Genomic DNA, 27,932 nt, shown 5'->3' on the forward strand with positions numbered 1-27,932 from the left:
CTTGTGCCTGAAACGGCTGCTTATGAAATACACTGGTTTATGTGTGTATAGGGACTTCACAAGCCCCTTTTTTGTTCCAGTAGCTGAGCTTGCTCCTCTCTCATCATTCCAAACTTTTACTTAGACCAGGAGCAGCAGTCCTCTAGGTTGTACTGCACATGAAAATGTTGCATCACTTTAAACAAGGCTGTGGTTTAATACATCCATTTGCGGTGGTGAAACTAGTTCAGGAAGTTCCTGTCCCCACAGCACGTGTTAGGGAGCCAGCCACAGCATGCAATTCCCCAATGAGTTCTACTGGCACACCTGAAGAGGTGTTTTATGGCAGTGCAGGGATACTCATCAACTAGAATTTCTTCTCAGTTCACTGAAAACCTGATTCTGCCTCATGCTGTTTGAACAGATGTGGTTAAAGTATAAATCCCTTTAAAGAAATACTTCACAATCTGAAAACCAAGGAGCATCCTTGGCCATGCTGGTAGATTTGCCTGCTGTGATTCTTGCCCCAACATGGATCCCTGTTTAATCCTGATGAATTACCAGATCTAAACTCCTGAAGTAAAATACAGTATCTTTACATAGAAAAGAAGAAAAACCCCTTTATATATATTTTACTGAAGTAGCATGTTGTAAATGTAGGTGAACCCGGTGGGAAGAAATAATGATGTCTAACTCTAGTTCAGAAGGCTGATTTTTTTTATTATGACTATACTATAATACAATAATATACTATTTAAGGAGATACTTTCTACTTACCATATCTAACTAACAACTTGTGACCTTGAGAGTCCAGACACAGGTGGATTTGATTTGCCATCAGGCTCAAACAATTCTCACCAGAATCCAATCAAGCAATCACCCCAGGTAAACAATTCTCCAAACACATTTCACATAGGAAAAACAAGGAGCAGAAATATAAATTGTTTTCTCTTTCTTTCTCTCTGTGCACCTCTACAAAAAATTCTGAGAGAGAGAGAGAAATGTTCTTACCACAGTAGCACAATGCCTTTTGACACTTGGCACAGCTTGTTGATTACGTTTAGGGGCTCTTTGGAGACTTGTGTGGGGCAGTCGCTTTGCAACTGCTCCAAACATGGGCATCACGGTGTGTGCCATTGTGCCAGAGGAGCGCAGTCCCTGTCAGATGACTTCTCTGCTGGGATAGCCTGCAACAGTACTGCAACCAGGTCAGCCAGTGAGAGTTGTTTGGTAACTGGCAGGGGAATTCCAGCCCTGTGTTTTTATCTGCAGTGACTCTCTCACTGCTGGGAACAACTGCAGCTCTGGATGTGAACAGAATCAGCTTTGCAGGATTCAATTTAGGTGGCTCTCAATGCAGTGTCATTTACTTCAGCACATGGCCGGCTTATAGGTCAGGCATCTCCTTGCTGCAAGAACAGCAGTGCTTGAATGTCACCCACAGTTGCACAATATCAAGAAGCAATTTGTGTATTTTGGGGGGTATTTTCTCTAATGATGAAAGTGGAGACAACAGAATTTGGTTACGTTAAAAAAAAAAAAAAAAGGTGGTAAACATGAATACATTCAAAAACTAATGATAGAGCTGATTCTCCAATTTCAGTTGTAAGAAGCTGATATTCTGGAAGGAAACTGAAGTAAAGTGATACAGGTGGGGTACTTTTCAGAGGCCAAATGTGTGTGCAGGAAAGGCCAACAGTTGCAGGTGGTATTGAGGTGAAGACCCTTCTGTAGAGGAATAGAGCAGGGCAGGAGATGCAGAACTGGCAGAAGAAATCTGGACATATTGAGAAGTGCAAAGTCACAGGTTGGTTGTTTTTTAGGAAGGGATCAATGGGTGAAAGAAGAAAACTTCAGAAAAATTGAGGAAATAAATAAGAGGATACATGAGTCTTGCAGTGTTGGGGGCGGGGGGTGTGACCTCCTTGGCAAGAAGAAGAGTTGTTTCACAACTGTCCTGTTACAGAAAGTGGAACAAAAGGACACGTGGTGGGAAATCACCAGAACTAATACAAAAATGACAGAGAAACGGTTACAAAGGAAACAAAAGGATTGCCAGAGAGGAGATGAGAACAGTAACAGTGTGCTGGCCCTGAGAGGTCACCTTATTTCAAAGCACCCCAGTACCTTCCTGTAGATAACAATGCCCATGTCATCTGGAAGGTGACATTTCATGCAAAGATTATGCTTAACCAGTCCCAGGACAACGGAATGGCCTGGGACAAGCAACTGGAATGGGAACCTGGGCAACACAACGCAGGAACCTGACCAACTGGTACATGTTGTTAAGACCAGATGCTGCAAGCATGCAAGAAAGAGGGTGGAATGGGAACTGTGACTGGATAAGAGGTGTTTTAAGGACTGTGTTAGCCAAGAAAGAGAAAAATAAAAGGTAATAGCTCTACAGTGGCAATTAGTGACTAGCAGCTTCATAAACAAATGAATAAATGAAACAAGGGTTAGCCAGTAATCCAAAAGACATAATGGGAATTAAAAATACTTTCAGGGTACAGTTTCACTTTTGGAAGGGAGCCTTACATAATGCAGCCTGCTGTAGTAATAATCTAGGGACTCTCATGCTCCTAGATGGACAGAGACATAGGATGAGACAATACGGCAGAAGAGAGAAGAAAAAAAAGTGTGTAAGTCAGAGCACAACAAATCACTAATAAAGGAACACGTGCCCATCCAGAAATCATTCTCAAAAAGACAGGAGCTGCATCTCGAAAGCCAAGCTGGCACTGAGAATGAAACAGCCTAAGAAAGATGATTAAGTTTCACTGAAAGATGAGCAGCCAGCCAAGACAGAACTCTCTGTCTGGCATGCTGTACTGTGAAGTAATTTCAGAAATGTTCTGGATTTTTGTACTAAAGTATAAATGTTTTTCTAAGAAGTTGCAGTAACCTAAGACCTGAAAGGGAAAACTGCACAAAGACATCCTATGCTGTTGAATCCCTTTGCTCCAGGCTAGGTAAGATGACAAAGCAAACTCCCTGTGTGAGGACCAACCTCACTCCTCAGATGCTGAGTACAGATCACCCGCAGCCACTACTGAGGACAAACACCCCAGACCTTCACTTCACAAATGTTTTATTCAATGCATCAAAAGTCAGAAGACAAATGCACAAAGAAAACCAGGTACTCTAAACCTCTGACAAATAGGGTACAATTATCTTAGTTGTTTCCTGATACTGGGTTCACACGGAAAATTTCAGCTACTGTTTTTAAAAACTGGAGGGATTAATTTCACATTTTAACCCCTTAAATTGCAGTGGCTGCTACCAGTGAATGTCAAATTTGAAATCTTGGACCAGAGAGAGTGAAAATTATTCCAGCTATGATGTGTCGTGCTGGAATTTGGTGGCAGTCCCCACAAGCAAAACCAGGCTGCACCAAACCACAGTAGGGTAGGAAGAGGACGCCAGGCACTATGGGGACAAGTCAGTGGCTGACAGGATCCCCAGCCGTGGTGAAACACATCTGCTCCCTTCCTGCCAAACAAATGTGTTTGTGTTAATAGAAGGTGGTGCAAGCTGTGAACCTGCACCAGCATAAGGAATAGTGATGAAGAAACACACAAGGCAGACCTTCATTGAAATGTCCAGCACACAGCTGAACAACCAGGTGACATGATGGGTGAGCAGCTGGCTCACAAGTTATAGTAAATGGGGTGACGTCAGGCTGGCAACCTGTCACTAATGGGCTTCCACAAGGCTCCATCCTTGGCCCAGTTCTTTTCAATGTCTTCATTAAAGACTTGGACATGGGACTCAAATACATACTAAGTAAATTTGCTGAGAACACCAAACTGGGAGAAGCTGTCAACTCCTTTGAGGGCAAAGAGGCCATGCAGAGGGCATTGACAAATCAAGATAGATGGGCAGTCACCAACTATATGAAGTTTAACAAAGGTTAATGCCAGGTTCTGCACCTGGGATGGGGCAGTCCTGGATGTATGCCTGGAGAACGAGAGGCTGGAGAGCAGCACCACAGAAAGGGACTTGGAGGTCCTTGTCAGTGGAAAGTTGAATATGAGCCAGCAGTGCCCTGGCAGCCAGGAGGGCCAACCCTGTCCTGGGATGCATCAGGCACAGCATCACCAGCCAGACAAGGGAGGGGATTGTCCTGCTCTGCTCTGCACTGGGCCAGCCTTGCCTTGAGTATAGACATGTGACATTTTGATCATCACAATATAAGAAGGATACAAACCTCTTAGAGAGTGTCCAAAGGAGAGCCATGAGAATGGTGAAAGGCCTTGAGAGAAAACTTTATTAGGAGCAGCTGAGAAGAAAGGAGGAGACTGAGATGAGACCTCAACATCCTCATAAGGAGCAGTTACATATCTCTTCATTCTTGTGACCAGTGACAGAACTTGAGGAAACACCATGAAGCTGTGTGAGGAGTCTGCGTTAGATATCAAGAAAAGGTGTCTCATCCAGAGGGTTGCTGGGCACTGGAACAGGATCCCCAGGGAAGTGGTCACAGTACCAAACCTTCATTAGTTCAAGAAGTATTTGGACAATGCTCTCAGGCACATGGTGTGATTCTTGGGGTGTCCTGCACAGGGCCAGGAGTTGTACTCAATGATCTTGATGGGTCCCCTTGTTGCCTGTTTCCCAACCTGGAAATGAAACTCAGGATTTCCCTGTAGAAAGTTAGTGTTGTTTACCCTGTGTTCTGTGATTTGTCATGAAAACAAGACTGTGTAGGAGAATTATGCATTTAAAACAGAGATTTTAAAATAGGTATTTCACTGTAAAACAAGAGGGATTGTCAAAAGTGCCAAAATCACCAGCTCGTCGAGGGAAGGCTGCGACAGCCAAACCAGCCAGCTGTTAACACACGACTTGATCCGCCGTGCCAGAACCGTAGAGCAGCTGCGATGCCGCTGCCTTAAGATCCACAGAGGAAAAGGCTTTAGCGCCCTGAGCCTGGTCTCCCTCGTAATAAGCTGCTCTCGGGGGCAGCCGGCCTGCCCGCCGCCACAGCGCTCCCTGGCACTACACTGGCCCCTCCCGCCCCCGACCACAGCGGGGGACCCTCCGGGGCTGTTGCGGGCGGCGTGGCCCTCTCCCCTGCCCTTCCACCCGGGGCACGGAGCTGCCCAGAGCAGGGCCGGAGCAGAACTGCCCTCTGCGACATGTCCCGGCAGGACCGGGCGACCCCGCCCCGTCGTTGAGGAGTTGCACCATCCCGGTGCAGCGCAGCTCGGCGGCGGAAGGCGCGGTCGGGCCGCCGTCGGGGCACGCTGAGGCTCCTCAGGGGCCCAGGCTGCTCCTCCACAGTCGCTCCCCCGCAACTTCTCCGCAATCCCGGCCCGCGCCGGGCGTCCCGCCCGCAATCCCGGCCCCGCACTCCGGCTGCCGCCCCCGCCGCGCTGCCACGTCCCGCCCAGCGGGGCCAATGGGCGGCGGCCCAGGTGTGTGTTACCTGCACCACGTGGGCCCGGTGGGCAGGTGCTGCCGCGGCCCCGCGCAGAAAAGCTCGCAGCCATTGCGCCTTTCCCAGGAGTGCAGTTGGTGTTGGAGCGGCTGCCACCCACCTCGGGGAAAAGGGGGTGGGAAAGAGGGGGAGCCGTGCACCTCCCCCACGCCAGGCCCTTGGGGAGTGAGGCGCAGCTGGGGGTTCTGCCGCTTGGGTCTTGCTTGGAAGCGCCTGGGGCAAGGAAAGTTTCCGGCTTCTTCTCTTCTCTTGCTTCTTCCTTTCCTTCTTTTTATCCTCTCTGCTGGCCCGGTGGCACGATGACGGCGTCTCCCGACTACCTGGTGATTCTCTTCGTGACCACGGCGGGCACCAACGGGGCAAGGTTGGGCTCAGACGAGCGAGAGCTGCTCCAGCTCCTGTGGAAAGTGGTCGACCTGAGGAGTAAGGAGGTATTTTCACCCAACGGGGGAGCACCCCGACCTGCTGCTCCCCTTGGCGCCTGCCATGCTGGGTGCGGGCAGGGTGGTCTCGGCGCTGGGCTGGTAGTGGGTGTCCCAGGCTGGAGCAAGCTCTGGTGGAGGGTAGGGGCTGGTGTTGCAGGTGGGGTCCTTCAGCCCGGAGAGCTGACTCACCCCCTCCTCTGCTTTCTCTGGAGCTGGGGCACCTGCATGACGTGCTGGTCCGGCCTGACCACACAGAACTGACGGCTGAGTGCCAGGAGATCACGCAAGTGGATGTGGAGAGCCTGGCACTGGCTCCACCGCTGGAGCAGGCATTGAGACAGGTGACGCCCCGTATCTGATCGCTAAGTGCTGGTCTCCTTTGGGAGCTCCCCCGTTGGGTACAGGTGGTATCGTCATCTGCTTATCCCCACCATCAGAGCAGTGGAGCCTGGTACGGGAGCACCACAAACGTGTGGGCCAAGAAGCCTATGAGTGTAGGGTTTTCTGGGCCTTTCTGCCTTGCCTTTTCTTTATTTGCCTTGGGAAGAACTGAACCCCAAGAGAGGAAGATTAGGGTTAGCTATTTCCCTTCCCTGCTCTCCTGCCGTGCTGGACCCTGAGTGAGTTTCAGCTGTGGGTGAGCCCTAATCAGTGTTGGATGAAGCCAGCTTTAGGTATCCCCTGTTAAGGCTCTAAGGCTCGTGCTCATCAGTCCTGGGAAGATGCTGGTACTGAGTCTCTAGATTAACAAGGAAGCGTGCGTGATTCCCATTGAGGGTAGGGCTGAAAGCTGACAGGCTTTCTTTCTGACATCTTTGAGTGCCCTGTCTAAAAAGCTGTTCTGCCCTGGTACTGCCTCAGGTCTCTGCAATCAGCTTTGTCTCATTGCAATGCTCTTGCAAATATTGAAAAGGATTTTCTTCTGTGGTGTGGGCTGTCTTTGTAGCCATATCTCGTTAGATGGGGGAGAGGGGTGGGTTCCTTGTGAAGAAATTTATCATGGAAGTTAGCATGTGCTTAGCTAGTAAGGAACAAATCTACAGAAGTGAAGGAGTAGGCTTATTTGAAAAAGAATTCCAGTTCCGAGTTTGTGCTGCCCAGGAATAATGTTGCCAACTGATGACACTGCCTAGTGGTGCCACTCTGGTCTCTGTAACATGTATGTCTTTTCTCGTTCCTGCCAACAGTTTAATCAGTCCGTGAGCAATGAACTGAACATTGGTGTAGGTACTTCTTTCTGTTTCTGTACTGATGGACAGTTGCACATTAGGCAGGTTCTACACCCTGAAGCTTCCAAAAAGGTATGTAGTTATGGATTAAGTCTTAATGCGCTTTTTATGATTTCTTGCAAAACAAATCAACTTCTCTCTGGTATGAGGGTACCTCCACACAACCATAGCAACAAACATTGCTCGTATGCAATGTGCTTAGGAGGCTAAAGAGCCTGTCTGTGTGGAAGGCATATACAGTGCCCTGTTCTTATATGGACTTGAGATGCCTTTTAAAGTTAAATCAGAAGGAAGAGGCTCTTAAATGTTTGAGAAAGGAGCAACATATTGATTGTATTTGTAGCTTCTACAGGGTTAATAGGGGGGATGTGGGATTGTTGCTAATTAACCATCTTAACCATAAACTGGTTTTTGAAATTTTACATTCATGCCTAGTTATAGCAACTTTCAATCTTTGGGCATTCAGTTGACACTCCAAGGGCGGTGTTCGTATTTGTAAGGAGCTGAACAGTAGTTTGAGGCAGGCTATGAGTGATGATTAGTCCTGTAGTCTGGAGTTTTCCATAACTTGAGTTGCCAAATCGCTAGCAGTGTTATGAAGTTCTGCCTGCTTTTCGTTAGTGATAGGGTTGCAGCAATATGTGAGTCTCTCTAGCTCTGAAATAACTGCCTCAATATTAATAACACATCATTTTGTGGTTTGGTATGGACATGCGTTGCTCCGTGACTGAGCTGTTCTGCTCCTCTCATTGTACCTGACTTCTGTGCCCATCAATTTGTTGCCTCATCTTTGAAGGGACACTGCTGCAAGTCTGTGCTGTTACAAAAGTGATACTGAATGAGCTCAGTTTTAATACTCGCTTGTGCTTTAAGTATTGATAGCTTTGAAGGCTTAGAAGAGGAACAGTGAGCTTTATTCACAGTGAAGGGACAGTTCTTATATATGTAACTTGCCTTCTATGTCATGTAACATGAGAAAATGTGGAAACAGGTTTTTAAAAGACTTTCTTGTTGGCTAATAAAGTAAAACTTGTCATCCATTTAAATTATGTGGATAAAATAAGGGACACATCCTGCAATAATTTAAGTTGGTTTGATGTCGGGGATCATTTTTCTGTATCATAACAGGGTCACAGACAGGAATCAAGTCTTTAATATAATCTTCTGTTGCTGTTTCATTAAGAATTGTTCCTTTGAAATTTGCTCTGTGCTGCCTGTAGATTAAGTAAACCAGATACTTATGAGACTTGTAATAGTTTTTTGATTAATATCCTAATGCAGGGATTGGAGTGTGGGATCACTAAAATTCAGATAGGCAGAAATCTCCAGGCTCTTGAGAAGATATTTATTTCTAAGATATCCATTCTGAAGCCATCTAGCAACTCCTGGTATTCAGAGAATGAATTGGCATCAGTCATTCCAAAAGAACATAAATGAAATACGGAACTTCATTTCATATCAAGGAAGAATATCACGCCAAAACTAAAGCAGGAAATGTTGGCAAGCCCATCTGCATTTTCATAAGTCTTTAAAGAGTATCGTTTGCCTAATACACCTGTCCATATGCTAAGATAATGTTCTAAAGTTCTCAAAGCAGAATTTGTTTTAGAGCCTAAACTGCTTTCTTTGGGCTCCCAAAATGTGCTTTCACATAGGCTGCTATCTGTTATAATGCCAACATGCTAACTAGTTGTTAAATCCCAGAAAGCCTTTATGTGTAGTCCTTGCAGGCAACAAACAGCCTAAAGGAATATGTAGTATTCTGTCTGGGTTGAAGAGCTAACTGAAGGAGTAAGGGTTTGCATTGGTTTTAACAGCTGCCACCAAGACTTCTCCATGTCTTCTCCTTTCCACTCCCACAAAAATTAAAAGCATGTGGTAGATGTAGTGGTGGGGCAAGAAAGATTTCATTGACTTGTAGTGGGCTGCATAACTTGCTTCTGGCTTTGTATGCTGCAGTTAAAGCAGTTAGCATGCATAGGCTGGCAACTTGTGCACCACGCCAAACCCTCTTCTACACAGTCAGATTTTTTATTTGTAGGAAATAAATATTTGAAGTGTGACTATTGTCTGGAAACAGCCTTTTCTATAAACTGTCTGCTAGTCTTGCAAAATTTGCTTAATTCTACAAATCGAACTGACTACCCTCTGGCTTTATACAGTTAAAATTCCAATCAAGAATTGATGATAAATGCTGCAATAGGAGGCATTTGCTCTGCTACATATGTATTGGATTTGAAGCTCTAGTAATATTGGTAAATGTTTCTCTGGCAGTGCAAAAGCACATTTCTCTTATTAAGTATAAAGAGAAAGCTGTTTAAGCAAAAAAGTTTATGAATGTACTTACATGGCTAAGTGGAGATATATGAGTTTCTCTGTAGCAATGATTGTTTGTGTTTCCTATCTATTCTAAAGATGTTGTTAGAAAGTTTGGTATCTGTACACAAAGAAGTTAAACTCACCCTAACTGATGGTGGTTACTTTGCTCCTTTTACAGAATATTTTACTGCCTGAATGCTTCTACTCCTTTTTTGACTTGCGGAAAGAGTTCAAGAAGTGTTGCCCTGGCTCACCTGAAGTTAGCAAGCTTGATGTTGCAGCCATGAGAGAATGTATCCTTTTAACAGTGATGGTGTCTGCTGCTGTTACAGTCTTGTCTGAATTTTAGGACAGAGGTGTATGAGTAATGCTTGCAACACATGTTTAGGGGTGGTATAACTTTAATGAGTGACTCGGAGCTGTACTTAGTTTTCTCACAAAGATAAAGATAAAAGCATATGAGGATGAATGCTTCCATGGAGAAAATCCTGTATTTCTTGACTTCTGTATGTTTTCTTTACTGTCTTGTTGTCTCTCTTTAAACTTCACAGTTTAATGTAACCAGCACATTTTTTTTTCAAATTACTGTTGTGAATTGTAATATTAAAGGTTAGGGGTTGAGTTTTATAGCATCAGTTAGATTTATTTTATCAGTTAGTTTTATTTTATTTTAGGCAAGAGCAAATTTTGGGAGACCACCTTAATTTTAAGGCAAGGAGATGGTTATTCTTGATGTGACCTTGTAGAGAATCTCTAGCATAAGAATGAACCTAAGGGAGGGATGCTGTTGGAACATGTGGTATTCAGTCATGTAGAAGGTGCACATGCTACACCTCACAAGGTGAGGCTTGGCTGGCACCAAGATGCAGTCAGTAATATGCTTCTATCTCAGTGATAAGGATGTCTAAAATTACTTTCTGAATAGTCTGATAGCCATCCTGTCTGGCTCTTTCCTAGTGTGAGCCTGAGAGCTGAAGCTGTGATTTGGCTGCACCTTCTTCCCTGGCAGTCTCATCTCTCGCTGCAAGCTTCAGTCCTTATCCAAAAATATTCTCAGACAAAGAGCTACAGAGCTATTGAAGTAGTGGTCACAAAATTTAGGTATCAAGGAGGAATAAAGGAATTTGAGATGTTTGTCTTTGGTATTGGTGGTTGATGTTGTTGCTGTTGCTTTTAATAACTTTTCCTCCAACTTGCTTATTGTGTCCATGGAGTGGTTGCCATTAAGAGGTGATGTCTGTGGCTTCAGAAATTGTTGGACTTTTATTGCAGGATTAGTATTGCCTGGGTTTTGTACTTGTTGGGGGCATAAAATACACATATGGGGTGGATTTTTGCATTTAACCATTCTGCTCTGCTTTGTTATCTGCAAATTAAGATTAATCTCTGCTAGTGAAGGGGTAAAATTATTTCTCCCAGTATTCTGAAGGAAAGCAGTACACTTGGAATAGAATCTTTATGTAGAAAAGTGACATAAATGCTGTGGTGCATTGAAACTGGATGATGGTGACTTCTTAAAATTATGGTGAAAACCTTAATACGTTGTTTAGGGAATGCTTTCACATGATCTAGAGAAATTAAAGACAATGAGCTACTTCGGCTGTTTCAGAGAGTTGCCCTTGTTTTTCTCCTTATGTGAATGTCTGGGGTATGCCTTTCCACTGTGGGAGGAGTTGCATGATTGTGGCTACCTGGAGTGTCACTGGTCAGCTAGGGCATGGTGATGAACTGTGTATTCTCTGTCTGCTGGGAGATGGGGGCAGACCACCCTGTGTTACCTGACTGTCAGGAAGTCTCTAAAGAGTCAGTGCTGCCTAAGAGTAGTTTTGGCAGTTGCCAATAATATTTTCTCCAGGTTCCTAGAAGCTTAGTCAGTCTATCCAAATGCACTCAGCTTGAGTCCAAGTTCTGGATAAGATATGCTCTTAAGGTACATGAACCTAACTTCATTCTGGTCTTGCATCTATTTTTGTGGCTTATTTTGTTTTGTAACTGCTGAGGCTCTTATTTGTAAACTTGCTGTGTTTATGCAGCATGGCTGAAATCAACTGTCTCTCTGCTGTTATTGTGTGAGATTGTGGTAGCAGAGGATGAAGAGACTAAAAAGGGTAAAATGATTTTTTGTTCTTCTTTTATTGACAAATATGATAATTTTTTTCCTCACATTGCTGAAGAGTATCAACTTAATGTCCTCAGTGTCAGAAGCTGAATAGGTTAATTGCACTTGTAGACCACAGACATGTATGTGATGATTGGGATAAAAAGATTGTTTAAGCAGGTGTTGAGTCTAAAGACTAGTTCCATAAATTGTGCAGAGTTGTTTAGTTTTTCTTCGTTCATGTATGGATATGCTGGGGTGTGGACACAAAAACAAATCAGGAATAAGTACAGTAGGTTGAAATGAAGCTGCAGATTGGTGCATAGTATCTGATCAAACTCTTTATTCTTGTAGAAAGTGCAGCTTTCTGCCACAGAAACTACAGTGTGCCAGAAACATTAGCATTTGGTGATGATGGAAGGTTTTAGTATGGAGCTAGGGTACTGACTAGATATTTGAGACCTGCATTTACAGACTGGTAGAAACATGAGTAGAATGGGTTTTTGAGCACATCCCTTCATTTACTTACATCTCCATTTATATGCATGTAGCCTGGTTGTAATCAGTAAGAGGAAACTTTTATGATTTGAAATAGTTAGGAGAAAGTTGGGTATTGATCTACAGTCATTGGAGTTATTAAAGTCTTCAAAAACTTTTGATGGGTCACTTTTGATCAAACAACAAATTACAGGCAAATGGGGAATGTACACTACTGTTCCCAGCTGTTAGGGGAGGTAACTTCCTACTGCACAGTCAATTCCAGATACATATTTCAGTATACAGCACATGGGATTGTAGGGGCTTGGCTGTGTGTTTCTTGCAGACACGGTAAGCACAGTCTTGTAAAAGAGCATAGAGATAACAGACTGAATAACTGGCTGTGTTTTTCTTCCTTTAGAGAGCACTTTGTGGACTTACTCTCTCTGGAGGCTACTTGGAATTTGTGTATAGCAATGAAACCATGCCAAACTTAAGAACTCAGGTGAAAGCTTTACAAATCTTTACTGCAAGAAGTTATACGTTTCACCACAAACAGACATTAATTACTTTTATCTAAAAGTAAAGCAATATTTAAAATGCTATGAAATTCAAGGGACCAAGGCAGAACTGAGACTAGTTGTAATTATCTCTTGAGTATTACTGCTGCCTAGCTCATGGTGTCAAAACAGTTCTTATGTATGAGACAGTTTTCTGGCAGACTTTGTCAGAATTGTGTACGTGTAATGACAGCAGGACAATTATGAGAAATTTTGAGTAACAGAACTTGAGGGAAGTGATCATGTTCCAGCAGAGAAAAGGACTTGGGTCTGTTGACATTTTTTTTTTTAATGTGTAAGCATACAAAAGGAGCAGGGTTGTTCTTGCACCCTCTGTACCTCCCATACTTGCTACACTTCTTGATTTGCAAAGCTTGCTGAGCCAGTTTTCACCCTGTGAGTGCCTTCAGGGTGGAGTGAATAAAGCTTGCATGACTATTCCTATTAGATTTGCAGAAGACTCGTCCTTTGCCTCGAGATTGGGTGTGCAGAAGCTATTAAATGGCAAATAGCTCTTGCTTCCTCCAGTACTTGGTTTGTTCCACTCACTTCTGAACTGGATGTGCGAGGATAACTTCTTACTAGGAATATCTGCCAGTGTTGTCAGTAGAAACTCAGGGGTACTCCAGAACAGCTTGTTTAATGTGCTGGATATTGTACTACTGAAACTTGATTTGTTGGGGTTTTATTGTTTGGTTTGTTTTTGTGTTTTTACCTGAGTGTCTTGGAAACAATAATGTGGAACACGATTATAACCAATAGTGCTTAACTCTGGCAATAAAATGCCCATAATTGGATATTAGGTGAGAATCTTGGATATTGTTAATTGTATTTTCTGTGATAGTACTCTGGAACTGGGTAATATTATATTACCTTTATGCAAAGCATTATGTAGAAAGATGTAATCTTCTGTCTAAAGGGACTTAAATAAGAAACAGAACAAAGGGGAAAGTATCAATGCAGACAACAATTGCAATGCTGTTTCATGTCATCTCAGATCAAGTTAGTTATTCAGTGAGAAAGGAGTTAAGAAACAGTGGGAAGGAATAAGTCTTGGAGGACACTGGCAGTGAGCTGTGGTGGAAATTATTTGGAAATTTCTTCCATGTTAGAGAGGCCTCCCTAATATAGAATGCACCTTTCCTTCCTACTCCATTTAACTTGTGAGTATTGCAGGAGGTGGTACCACAGCTGCACAACACGATTAAATAGTTCCTTGTTTCCCATCCTGCCTAATTTGGGACTGTCTTTGGCTTATTGCTTCATTAAGAATATACTTTTGGATATTACTGCATATAGTAGCTCTGGACAGCCATGTCTGGTTTCTAATGCTTCTTTAAATGTGAACTTGGATTGTCTCCTGTAATTGTCTTTCTCCAATTGCCCAGGAGAAGCATCCTTCAAATGTAATTGTACAGAGATGTGTGGTCTCCTACCCCTTCACAGAACAAGGAATGAGATTTATAGACTGTCTACACAGAGGCAGACACCTATGGACAGAGGCACTAGAAATTATGGTACTTGGGGAAAAATATAAATGAAACAATGTTGTTCATTAGAATACAGATTTTTACTTGGCATGTTCTTTCAACATGCAGAAAATGATCCATTTTCTTCTCCAATCTTGCCTAAAAGCTGTGCTTCTAAGTAAGCAGAGGTGAAGGTGTGAGGTTACGCCTGCAATAATGTTCACGACTTACTTCCTCCCCTCCACTGTGTTTTTATTTCTCTAGAGTTTGGCACAACTGACTGCCTGTGTCTGATAACTGGTACCAGTTTCTGTTGGCACTAGAGCATTTCCAGGAACTGCTTCTCCTGTGGATCAGTGTCTTCAGAAAACAGTTTCACTGAAGAAAATTATTGTGGGGTGGGGTCCTTGTTTGTTTTCCTTGTGTGATGGCTTCTCTTCAAATTCCTGTCCCTTTCATGTTGCTGCATTCCCCTCTCTGAATGCTGATTGCTTGTAGGGATCTTTTGCTCAGCACAAAGGAAATATTGAAATGTCATTTCAGTTCTGGCAGCAGTCTAACAGCTAAGCGCATGTGTATGCATGTCCCCTGCTGGAATAGCTGTTAAAACTCCTGCCGAATTTCTCTTGACTTTTGACAGAGGAAACACATTTCCAAAATCTTCAAAACTTTGGTCAGGCAAGACCAGGGTTCCAGCACCTGCACCATCAGCAGCCTCTGGTTCCCTGTATGAGCAGCAGAGGCTCTGCACAAGCCCAGAGTTAGGTGCTACATGGAGAACAGTGTCAGGAAAGGGAGGAGGAGCACTACTCTGCTCTGATACACAAGGTGCCCAGAAACGTCTGTGTGGTGCTGCTTAGGTATCTTCTCTGTCAGAGTCTGTTGGTTATTTTCTTTCCCCTCCTTTCTGGGGGCAGAGGAGGTAGTGAGATGGAGCTTGTTTAAAGCTTGGGAAGAGAGACTGTGATTAAGAAATTTTTTGTTATTACAAATAGTTGTAATCTCTTAAACCATGCTTTGGAGTTGCTCAGGCTTTTTGGCTTGGTTTTTAAGAAAACTATTTATTGTTCACAGTACTTTACCCCAGCGAATGTACTAGGAGGGGGAGGGTAAAGGCAATGACTAGGAATCTATTTATAGGCAAGTAGTTGGAGGAGAGGAATCACTGGTTTAAGTATTGTGGTTTTTAAACTAAGATAGCTCACTTAAGCTTCAAATGTTCTTCTAAGACTAAGCATCATCCTCTCACATTCCATATTCTAATGTGCACTAAAAATCAACAAAGCTTCAAAATAAAATCAGCCTGAAGTTATTTTGTTGGCACAGCAGCTTTCCTTTCCTTGCTGTGGAAGAGGAATGCATTAATTCAGTTCAAGTTATTTTTCATTTTGCAACAAGACAACTGTTAAACATTTTTTTAAAAATCAGTTTCTGTAGGGTGACTTGCTGTCATCCTACAAATAACAGAAGAAGACATTTGTGCTGGCTCACCTGTTGATGAGATGATACAACAAATCTGGTATGAGATGTTTGTTTCTAAGAGAAACTGTTCTCTTCCCTGCACTTCATGTAGGCATCTGACAACTCAAATGTTGCTCAGCTGTAGGTGGAGAAAGCAAGTTTCCTCTAAAGAGGAAAGCTATCTTGGACTATGAAGCAACCTTTGAACAGTCATAATGCAGGCTCTGGAGCATTTGAAATGTGTTTAATGTAGTCTGGGGGTCATGTGGGCAAATAATTGCTGCCCTTGGCTGTTTTCAATGTGTTGTCTTACTGTACCTCCATATCAGGATGTGTCTTGTTTTAGAAATTCTCTTTTTTGCTCTTAAGTCTTGATGCAAACTGATAAGGCAAGTAAAAAGTACAACACTTTTTCCCAGATTTCCTTATTTTTTGTTATGTTTTTGATTACGTTTTTTACCCTTCAGTCCTCAAAGAAAATTAAGTGAAAAAGACCTTTTTAAAATTTGCTTCATAAATAATGGAATAAAATTGCAAATAATCTTGCAGTCTTGTAGCCTGGTGTTGGAGAGGGACAAATATGATGGAAAGCAGGAGATACCATAGTAAACTGTTTACAATTGTCCTGACAAAAGATGGTTTGTGCAACTTAAATCAGCCTCCCTTTATGAATGTGGGGGGTTCTAAGGTCTTCCTGGGACGGGATGCTTCCTGCTCTCTATTGCAGTCATTTCCAAAATCCTTCGGACTGAAGCTATGGATTGTGTGGTTCTGTTTCGCCTCTTGACAAAACACATGACTCATGGATTCTAACCAGGTTATCAGAATGCTTCTGTACAACAGCACAAAACTTGGGTTGTAATTTCGAATAGGCAATGTTTAGACAAGGTGTCACTTAGGAATTTTGTTGCAGTGGTAAGATACTTACTCTGCTTTGGGATTTACCTGGTCAAAAAGCATGTGGTATATCTCTCAATTTCTGGAGCTTTTAGTTTGTTTGCTTCTTCTCCTGCTCCAAATCTTCCCCTGAAGATTAAAGAGGATGTTAATTAAAGAGGATGGGGCTCCAGTCTCTTCCATATGCAGCAGTATATCTGTCAAATATACATATTAAATACATGTCCTTATTCTGGGGTCTCATGTCCCCAGACACTTTCTTTAGTGACCTTACACTCCCACAGGTGGCAATAATTCGAGGCCAAGAGCAGCTAATGTACCCCAGCAGGAAGATGGATTAAATATTCCCCTGAGAAGCAACATACAAGGACAACATGAAAAGTGTGTTGCTTTAGCAGGAAACCAATTAGACATCAATTTGGTGATGATTGACTTAACTCCAGCAAAAAGATTTAAATCTTGACAAGAACAGTCCAGCACTTCCCTATGGAGCCTCTCAAGTTGAAGATATGGGCAATATTATTTTAACATTAATATCTGAACCATGCAGTAAGTGATTATGATGAATGAATTTTCTTTGTTCCTTCTTTGGTTTTGCTGCCTGTCCTGTACATTGACAAAATAGGAAGTAACTTGTGCTGTATTTCCTAGATCACCGGTTTTCAGATCCAGAAAGGGTGAACTACAAATTTGAAAGTGGGCCTTGGTAAGTACTTCCTCCCTTTTCTTGCTGCACATCTTTCAACCCCCACCACTTTTTGTTTAATGTTACTGTTTAGATCAGCTGTACTTCTTTCTTCCTAATTTGCCAATAGCAGTTGCCATTATATAATTATTTACCTTCCCACTGCTATGGGGATCGATTAGATCCTTCAAGTGGGAAAGGGAACATGCAATCTATGATCAGGTGGAAGCCTGTTTTCTTATTGGGCTTCGGTGTTGCCTGTGAGCTGCTGAGAGTTCTGTGTTCTGCTAATAAGTGCTTATAATGGGTACTAAGTGTGTTGTGCTAATAACAAAGAATGTAAGCAGTGTTTTAGAAATAACCAAGTTAGTTACTAACCCATGCACTCTTCCTGCAATTTACTACACAGGTACTGCATATACATAGGTTTTTTTTAATAGGGAAGAAACACTTTAATAAAGATAATGTGCCAGAAATACTGTGCTACCACTCAGTTGTTTAATCTATGGTGATTTTCATTCCCAAATATCTTTTAAACATAAAGCTTTGTCTGTTTTTGATGCCTGCTTTGTTGCTTGGGTAGTTGGTTTTGGGGTTTTTTTTTTAGTCCAACTGTGTCTTTTCTATGTGTAAATACAGATTTTTCTCAGTAGTTTTCTTAATGATTTCTCTGCAATATCACAAGATACTAGTGTTAAACTGACCTTATTTATATTCCCATCTTGCACAAACACTTCCATCTTTCAGATTAAGGATCTGTTATAACAGTAGATGATGCTTATACTTTTGAGTCAAAAAAAAGTGAAAAAAAATGCAACCTTGGCAGAAATTGGCTAAGGGGCTACATTCAGCCTTGTTCTAAGCTTTTTCCTTTTCATTAACAAAATTTTGGGATTAAATGGAAGATTCACATTTTATTTGAGATAATGAGAAGTGCAGAACTAGGAGGCAAGAGGGAACAGTTTGAGACAGACAGCTACAGAAAGGCCATCTGAGAAATTAAAATGTGAGTGAAAAACATGACCCACCAGGCATACCACAGCCCTTTTGTACGAGGGAGTCCTCTACTACTGAACAACATTTCATCTACTTAATCAATCACTTAAGCTCTTTTGTGCAAAAAAGCTGTTCCTGCGATAGTCAGGAAGGCAGGCTTGGGTAGCTGTGAGCGTTTTGTTGAACTTGACACTTTCAAGAAGTAAGAGTACAAAAGGGACTGTAGTAATGACCAATTAAACCTGGCTTTCTGTGGCTATGCTAGTCCCATGCTAAGCAGCCAATGTAGCCTTTAGCTATGTTATTCTCTAGTAGCACAGTGATGGCCTGAACCAGCAATGTTAATGCTTGACTCTTCAGGCCAGAGTCCTGTCTGTGCTGAGTACAGCCCTGAACAGATTTGGTCTTGGTTTGTGACTGGTTCTTATACACTATCACAGTAGAAATAAGTATCATTAATTTCTGTTACATCTAATTGTTCTGTTTCAATTTCTACCTAGCTATATTAGAACTGCAAGTGCTTGATTTTTATACCAGCAATCCTCTTCAGATAATGGAGAACAAATGGTGTCAGGAAAGGGACCTTAATTTGGAATATGATTGAAGAGATGAGCAAATGTGGTAAAGCAGGAAAGGAGCAACTTAACAAAGCAAATTCTCCCTTGGAGAGACTTGTACAGTGGCTTTCAGTTGTTGGTGGCACTTGGGCCTCACTGTCTTGGCATGGCCATCCAGCAGACATAGAGCAGGGACAGAAGCCTTTTCCTGGAGTATAAATTACAAGCAGACAGGTTTGTATGTGGCAGATACTAGAGGCAGGTGTCTCTGCATTACTACTTCTTTCTGTGCCTGCAGCAGCAAGATGGAACTTGTGGATGACAATGCTGTTATCCGAGCACGAGGATTGCCATGGCAGTCATCTGACCAGGACATCGCAAGATTCTTCAAAGGTCTAAATATTGCCAAGTTAGTAGTGAATAATTTATTTGTAGATTTGTAGCTCTTCAGCTGTGTAGGTCACGGAGTTTCATCTCTTGATTTAAATCTTGCAGAGGAGGTGCTGCACTCTGTCTCAATGCCCAGGGTAGGAGGAATGGGGAGGCTCTTGTGAGGTTCGTAAGCGAAGAGCATAGAGATCTAGCACTACAAAGGCACAAGCATCACATGGGGAACCGATACATAGAGGTGGGTGACATGGTGGGCTTTGCATTTGTTTCAAAAAGAGGATTTCAAATTACATGTCAATCATGTGTTCCTTTTTTTTTTCCTTTAGGTGTACAAGGCAACAGGTGAAGACTTCCTTAAAATTGCAGGAGGTAATTTTTGGGGATAAAAATGGATGGTTTGTTCTGTCAGCATCTAACTTTTGGCTGCAAACTGATCCTTTTGAATGTGGCCCTTTTTTCTCTCTTTGAACAAGAAGTTGGCTGGTGTATTGATTATTATGTATTCTGCTAGCAGCAGTCCAAGATGTTCCATGATTCATCTGTCTGCCTCTTCCACATTCTTGCCATTTTCAAGCATCCTGTCAATCAGGATTTGATTGGGCAAAGTGATCTTGTATACAAACTTAATTTGTTAGGTCATCTTAATGATAGTGGGAATCTAAATGCTATTGATTGCTGAAAAAATGAAACCAGAGTAGTTTTTCAAAACAGCGTAACTGCTGTTGCTGTGGAGGCTTGCACATAAGAACAGATATCACAGCATAAATACAAGGGATTTATGGAACTGGTTTTCTCCAAATCAAATCTTTGCCTCAGACTTAATGGGGAGGATTTAGGGGAAATGCTTATTTAAAGGGAATCTTGAAATATTTGATGATAATTGAAAGGCTGCAAAATTTGCTCTTCAAACTCTCTCTTGATCTCTTTTCCTTCCCCTTTGTCTGCAAGTGTACAAAATTTGAATTAAGAACCAATAAGCTGTTTTATCTGCAATACTACTGTAAATTCCTCATTGCTTCCTGACAGAGATTTGGGCTGAGGTTTGTAAGTGACTAACTGGAGATCTGAGATTGAGGCTTCAGAGTGGGTGATGGCTGTTAAGCTGTCAACTACAAAGCTAGCAGATAGGTTTGGAAGTAGTTATACCATTCAAAGTAAAGACATTGCTCAGTGACATTCTTGAAGGATGGTATGTCTGGTACAACCAAACTTTGTAGAGTGAGAGAGCTGTAAGTGAAAGGATTGCATTAAGATATGAATTTGGCTAGCAGCTACCTTTCAATAAGGTAGTGTTACTAGCATCACTGGTCTTCTAAAGGTACTAAAGTAGAATTGTCAGACTTTGACAGTTCTGTTGGGATAGGATGAAATCCCTGAGCTGTTTTCAATCTGCTCTTCCAGCTTTCTTTCCCAGCACAATGATCTGGGTACTTGGTTGCCATATATTATGGCTCCAGAACATGCCAGAGGTATTCCACAGTTAGATGAGGGGCACAATAGCACAGGCCCTGCTCACACAAGAGATTGACAGATTGTGCTTTCCTTGAGCTTTGAATGTTGCAAGTACTTCCTATTTTTCCTTTGAATAAAGATCAATCCCCTCTAAATAATGGGGTAACATTACTGTACTTTAATGGGAGGTGTCCTTTACAATATATCTAGTTTATCATAAGGTCATCTTTCCTGACTTTAGAGGCAAATATTGCTCTATATGGCTATGCTAATGATTTTATATACTAGACTGAAGTGCTTCTGTACTTTTTCTTGTTAAAGGTACTTCCAATGAGGTTGCACAGTTTTTGTCAAAAGAAAACCAAGTGATTGTCAGGATGCGAGGTCTTCCTTTCAATGTAACAACAGAAGAAGTGCTGACTTTCTTTGGCCAGCATTGCCCTGTAACAGGAGGAAAGGAGGGAGTCCTGTTTGTCACTTACCCTGACAGCAGACCAACAGGAGATGCCTTTGTTTTGTTTGCTTGTGAGGAATATGCACAAAATGCACTGAAAAAGCACAAGGATTTGCTGGGGAAAAGGTACATTGAACTCTTCCGGAGCACTGCAGCAGAAGTTCAGCAGGTAGGGGCAAACCTTTCAAATGCTGCCTTTTTGTAGTCCAAACTTCTATGCAGGCAGTAGAGGAAGCAAATAATGCTGGGCCTTGACTTGAAAGTTTCTTTTTCTCACTCTTGACTCTTGCTAGAATGAGTATTGTCTGAATTTCTGTGAGACTTTAGTCCCTTGAAATGTAAGATATTATGGTATAGGGATGTTCTCAATCATATAGAAACCTTTGGGGTTTTGGCTTCCAATACCTTTATAAAATGTGGATGTGGGCCTTGTGCTTTACACTATATATTTTGAATTTGACTAAGTCCAATTATGATCTATTCAGGAGTGTTTAGCAACAAATCTTGAGCTAAAAGATTTCTCTTTAGTCAGTGACACAAAAAACCAAACCCTTTTGATGTAGTTGTCCTCTCCAGTGTAATGTATCTGAAGAATTCTACAAATTGTCTTTAAGGGCAGATCTCTGCCATCTTCTGCAAGCACAGGCTACCTAATAGAGGGTGGCAGGAGTTTGAAACTGCTGAGTCTGGCTTAACAGGGCTTGGTGGACCAGTAATTGCAGCCAAGGTATCAGGGAAAGGGAGGAGAGTTGAGTGGACTATTTGTCTCCAAAAATATTTGCAGAGCTTCAGTTGAGGTAAATAACTTCTACACATGATTCTAAAAGGTATCATCTATGATGCAAATTGTAGCCATGCCATTGTGTCCAAGAAATTATGCAGCTCTGTTCTCCCTAATATGCAGAAATTTCAGTGCTTTGTTTAGAAGGTGACATTAGTGATTAGAAGGTTAGAGCCACAGTTCTCACTAGTCATTCCATTTTTGTCGAGTACTCTCATATTTCTTTGTATAGTAAAACCTTCTGATAGCTGTATAAATGCAAATAAATATTAATCTTGCTCAGAGAGAGTTTAGGAGTAGTGACTGAATATTCAGGCAACTTTTCACCAGACAGGGTTTTTGCTGTTAAAATTATTAACAAGAAATCTCAAAGTGTGTCATGGGTGCTGTGACTCGGGAATGCTCCTTATGTTTCTGGAATGGACTATGGCGGGCACAGTTAGGGATGTGTGTTAGTGAAATGTGCTTCTAGCTCCCAAACTCACCTAAAGATTTTCAGAGGAGATATTTTTGGGTAGAAGTGTTATCATGACTGTAGATGGTAGAATGTTTTAGGATAGTTTCACAATAAAAATACTGTAGTTATACAGGTTTCATGTTCTAAGATCTGAGACTTGCTTCATCTGTTCAAGTAAATTTCCCAAAACAAAACTCTTTTTCAAGAAAAAAATAACCCAATTTTTTTTTAAAAAACAGTAACATGACTATTTATCGTAGAGTGACTATAGAAGTATGCTAGATTGAGCTTAAACCACATCACAGTGCTTAGAAATCGGATATTTTACGGTTAATATTTGTATCTAGCTCATTTGTATATTAAAATACTGCCCAGAGTGAAAACAGGTGGCATTGGGATTATGTTTACTCCTTCTAAGTTGAAGAATCAGTAAGGAGGCTTCTGTAATTGTTTTTGTTTTGCACAGGTGCTGAACAGGTACTCTTCCACACCTCTCATTCCTCTCCCAAGACCTCCAATTCTTCCAGTATTACCTCAACAATTTGTGCCTCCCACTACCATCAGAGACTGCATACGTTTGCGTGGTCTTCCCTATGCTGCTACTATAGAGGACATTCTGGAGTTCCTGGGAGAGTTTTCTACAGATATTCGGACCCATGGAGTTCACATGGTACTAAATCACCAGGTTGGTAGGCGACATGTTTCTAGCCACTCTGCCAAATGCTTGTATATATGAATACAGTCCTGATGATGATATCCATAGGGAAGGACCTTTGGGACTAGCAGTAATTGTATTAATTGCCTCCAGCTCTCTTCTAAAAGTGTACTGGCAATAGATGACTCGAACCCTGCTGTGCCAGCTGCTGCATTTGCTGTAGAGTGGTTTCTTTCACTGAGACCCATGTGCTGAAAGCTGAGCCAGTTTTGGAGAGGTTGGTGCTCCCAGAGCAGCATCCATGATCCTGACCTGTAGGAGGCTTGAGCTGAAGAGTCTTGCTCAACAGTGTGCATGATTCCTCTTGTACCTGGTGAGAAGTGCCATCAAAACACAAGTGTGGGCAATGTTGGCTCTCAAAGGAGTGGCTTGTCCCTGCCTTGCTGAGCAATGTGCCACAAGTATATTTGAGGACAAATGTGACTGCAGCCTTCTAGAGACAGGAATTCCCATGTCAAAAGTCAGAAACTGAAGCTTTGGGTTTCCTACATTCTTGCTTACTTTAAGCAGCTAAGCATCAAGATTAACAGCTCATTGGTGTGTATAAAGTGTCACATCTTTGCCATTATTTCTGGAAGCAGTTTCTAAGAAAACTAAGCAGTTTCTAGACAAAGGATTGTGCATTCTTGTGATCTTTATCTTCCTATTCTTGTGGCTTCAGGAGTCCTTTCACTCCATGGAGATGCTCTGAGTGGTTCAATGGAACAAACTGATTATAAAATGTATAAAAATGATGCTTCTACAATTGTAGAACTTACAATTTCTTAGGCTTAATGTCAACCAAAACTAAAAAATACTTCCTGGTCCCAAGCAGGATTTCTGTGTTCCAGGAATATGGGTATGGAGAAGGGACTGTAGTCATTTCAGTACCTATCTATCTAAAGACATTCCTGTGTCTGTGGGAACTTGACCTAGACAAGGCTAGAAAACTGTAATGAATGTGTAGTGCTGGGAGAGACTAAGAAAAGTGCAGATATTGAAGCACAAGTAATGATTTGCAGTAGTATCAGCCCTTGATAGCACTAATGAAAGAACCTGGATGAAGAAATTGGTGTGTCCATATAAACCTAAGGGTTGTCTGCTACTGTTGCCCTGCCCAAAGCTACCAGACTTTTTTCTACCCAAATGCTGCTTTTGCCTGACTACTAGATTTTTATCTTTCTCCAAATTCCCAGGTTTCAACCCTCTAATCATGAACAACTGTGTAAAAAGGATGGTGATAATATTGTCCCCTCCAAAATGAGAAGAACTAGCCAAGAACTTGAGTTAGAGCTAGCTTCAGATCTTTCTAATTTTGGCTACTTGTAATCAGCAGCTGCATGTGGCTAAAATAACTCCTCCCAGTGGTGTATCCTGCTCATTTACAGATATAAAGATGGGTTTTTTTCCTCTCTGCAAGCTCATACCAAATGTTAGGCTAGTTAGTATTCAAACATCCCAGCCCATGTTGGTCTTCAGAAAATAAAATTTAAAACAAATTGTTTTGCAATGAGCACTTGACTGTATATGTCCTTGAATTTTAAAAATCACAGGTAATATATAGGGACTAGATCTTCCAATTCTGCATTCATAGTAAATTTGTAAGAGCAGGTCTCAAAGCACCAAAGTACTCCTGAATTAGAGTCTCCCCATAGGTGTCTTTTTTTTTTTAGATATAGATGTAAACAGTTATAATGTAGCTTAATCAAAACAGGTGAATAAATACAATCAAATTATCACAAGTGGGGAAAAGCTTTAGAGAGGAGAGCTTAAACATGCTGATGAGTGCTCAAGATGACTGACTGTACTTGACTTTGGAGATGAATGTATTTATGACTGAAGAGACTTGTAACAGCACAAATTATTGCTATGCTGCTCCTTCATGGAACCTACAGAGACATTTCTTTCTTGTCTGCCTTGTTTGTAAGGGACGTCCATCGGGAGATGCTTTCATTCAGATGAAATCTGCAGATCGAGCTTTTCTGGCTGCACAGAAGTGTCATAAGAAGACTATGAAGGACAGATATGTTGAAGTCTTTCAATGTTCTGCTGAAGAGATGAACTTTGTATTAATGGGGGGCACTTTAAATCGAAATGGCTTGTCCCCACCACCATGTAAGTTACCATGTAAGTTTTCCTTGGCTCTTGCCACTATGCTCTACACTGTGTGCGGGTAGGTATTGGAGCTGCTTTGCTGACTCTGATCCTGGTTCTTGGATAGCATTGTGAGATGGGGGTGTTAAAATAAGGTCCTTTTTCTTAAATCGTCACCAGCTTGCAGTCATTATTTTTCCCCTTGGTTGTGAATCATTATGACTGAACTACTTTTGCTTTTCCAGTGGCAAATTTTTCCTCCCCTCTTTGAAACTTTAATTGGTTAGGGTGAGTGAGTATTCCGAAAAGTAATTTCTAAGCCCTGCCTAGACATTAAAGAACTGTTTTGTATTTTAACTGATCCGTACTTATATTTTTTCATCATGGCTCACAATGTATGTCAAGTATGTCCAAGTACATTTTACTTATGTCAAGTAAAAGACCTTCCCTTATTACTTTCGAAACTTAATTTGAGAAGCTATAGGTAATGCTCCCCTTTGAGACTTAATCATGTGTTCTGCCTTTTGAACTGCAACTGACTGAACTCTTCCTTTGCTTTTTGCTATTCATATGAAATGGAGGTTGGCTTTGTGGGAATGAAATACACATGGCTTCTGCCTCAGAGAATTGCAGAATCTGTATTTCCTTTTAAATCTTGATTCTCAGAGCTACTAGGTTGAACACTGACTTCTACACAAACTTTTGGGAGAAATACTTCAGGAGCTTAAGGGTGAACTTGCTAAGCATCTGTGTCACATAAATCTGAGCCTATGGGAAAAATAATACTTTGCTTCCAAAATCATAAATGGCAAGGTAGTCAAGTAGTAGCTTTCTCTGCATCTCTCTATGAAAGTGTATTTTTTTTGGTTGTAGATCTTTTAAGAAGCATCCTCTACATGCTAGTCAGAGCTGCCAGTACAGCAGCAAACTTCGTTTGGAGCAGTTTGAGTGCAAATAGACCTTCAGCTAATCCTTGGGAAAGTTTTTTTCTTTCAGCAAAAGTATCTTGAGCAGGCTTCAGCAGTAGATAGTCCTATGTATGGTGGCTGTTCCAGATGGGTTGGAACCTGAGAATTCCTAGGACGGGTTCTTGGGCAGAGTCACAAGCTTTGGAAACACATTTGTAATTTCCAATTACACATGTCTGTGATGTATTCCTCAGATAAGGCCTTTTGGCCCTGTCATCCCCCATTTTACAATACAGTGAGATGCTGGCTGTAACTCTGAATAGTAAAATTAAAGTCTTACTTAATCTAAAGCTTTATGTTCATTTCTATACCAGTGGGGAGGAGAAGAGGAAAGCAAAGGTGGAGGGTGAACTCTCATCAGTGAGAATTCATTTAGGGCCTGATATCTTGTTGAAACTGTACAAAAGTACACTTTTGGTTTTTTGGTTTTTTTTTCATTTAGTTGTAACACTTCAAGCTGCAAAGCCGTGACTTTTTCTCACTCTGCTGTTGATTAATTAAGGGATAAGCAGTACCGGGATAACAGTCTTCTCTCTTGTTGAATGTTGACCAGATCTTTGTCATGGAAACTTTCTTCTTACTGTGCAGAAGTCTTGTAGTTCTTGAATGCAGACTTCATTAAAATCTGAGCCTAGACAAGCAAAACTGACCTATGTATCAGAAAGGGACCCTATTCCCTGAGGAAGAGGTGTTTTTTGTGTATTTTTGACTTTACTGTTGACTGGAGGCTGAGTGTAAGACTTTGTAGTCACACTGGTGGTGTGAGCCACTGTTGTGGCTCATATTTATTTGTGGTGAACAAGGATGAGAAGATTGTGAAGGCTCCTGATGTACTGTGGAGTTGTGTGTGTGTATGTATTAGCTCTGGAATTTCAGAGGTCCTAATCTGTTTTCCGTTTGCTCCCTATAGGCATTTCACCCCCTGCCTATTCCTTTCCGGCTCCTGCTGCAGTTGTGCCAACAGAAGCTGCTCTGTATCAGCCATCCATGCTTCTGAACCCACGAACACTCCAGCCCTCCACAGCCTACTACCCTGCTGGGGCTCAGCTCTTCATGAACTACACAGCATATTACCCCAGATAAAGCGAGGAGAACCCAAGCAGCAACAAAGAAGTCTTTTTTTTTAATTGTCCCAGCAAATGCACAAAGCTCACAAAAGAACATTGTCTGCTCTGCTAAGGACTTTTGATACTACGAACAGCTTGTTTGGTATCTTGTTCAGGGAAATAATTTCAGGATAACTAGGGATTTTCCTAGTTTCAGGGTATTGCAGGTAGCAATGTTTGGGGGGCAGGGAGGCTAGTTAGTGTGTTTGGTTGGTTTTTTTTTAACCAGGACACACATTTAAGTGAGATTTTTTTATTATTTTTGTTTCACCTAACATTCCTCTCAAACATACTAGTTTGCTTTGTTATGCCCTCAGTGGGAATTGACATGTGCAGTACTCTTTCCCATGTCCGTAAAGGAGCCTTTGGCCTCTCTTTAGCATGGGTGGACTGGGGTCTGCCTTAGCAACTTCTGAAATACTGCCTCTTTGTGTTTGTAACAAAGTAACTTCTGACCTTTATGATGAAAACTGTAAATTTCTATGACTACGTATTGTATTGAATGCATATGTAAAGTATATAGAGGCATGTATTCTTCCTGTCCTCATAAACACCTCTCAAAAAGGGCTTTTGGTTCTTTTGGATGTATTGGCCATCTGCTACAGAACAAAATCTCTGGATACCTGTTGCCCTCTGCAGTCATGAGGCCTTGGAAGGTGCCATGTTCCCTTGAAGCCATAAACTATTTCTTGTCTATTAGGAAATCTGCTAAACAACTCAAGTTTGTTTTTTGTTTTTTTGTTGTTGTTGTTTTTGGTTTTTTTTTCTTGTTTTTTGTTTGGTTTTTTTTTTTAATCTCTGCAGCAGGGACCAAATAGCTACTTAGGAAGCCGATAAGCAATATGAGCACTTCAATACCTGTAAGATAAAAGTTTTCTTATTACTTTACCTATATGTCTGTGAACTGACTTTTGTGGTTTTTTATTAAAATGTTTCCTTCA

At 41.7% G+C, this 27,932-nt stretch overlaps 1 protein-coding gene across 2 annotated transcripts; it reads left to right on the forward strand.

Annotated features, from left to right (window-relative positions):
• Positions 1 to 5,720: 5,720 nt before the first annotated feature.
• Positions 5,721 to 27,932, forward strand: ESRP1 (epithelial splicing regulatory protein 1). 2 transcript variants are annotated; one of them, XM_012571988.5, is made up of 13 exons: positions 5,721 to 5,853; positions 6,060 to 6,188; positions 7,035 to 7,148; positions 9,574 to 9,688; positions 16,808 to 16,906; positions 17,009 to 17,063; positions 18,894 to 19,004; positions 19,091 to 19,223; positions 19,312 to 19,354; positions 20,759 to 21,060; positions 22,596 to 22,814; positions 24,752 to 24,950; positions 26,796 to 27,932. In XM_012571988.5, the coding sequence occupies exons 1-13, from the start codon at positions 5,722 to 5,724 to the stop codon at positions 26,966 to 26,968; spliced, it is 1,824 nt and encodes a 607-aa protein (XP_012427442.1). In that variant the 5' UTR covers position 5,721; the 3' UTR covers positions 26,969 to 27,932. The 2 variants fall into 2 exon arrangements, with proteins under 2 accessions (XP_012427442.1, XP_072780930.1); XM_072924829.1 differs by having other exon boundaries at positions 24,752 to 24,938.

Source organism: Taeniopygia guttata, chromosome 2, assembly GCF_048771995.1.
Source record: "Taeniopygia guttata chromosome 2, bTaeGut7.mat, whole genome shotgun sequence".
In the NCBI taxonomy this organism is placed as follows: domain Eukaryota; kingdom Metazoa; phylum Chordata; class Aves; order Passeriformes; family Estrildidae; genus Taeniopygia; species Taeniopygia guttata.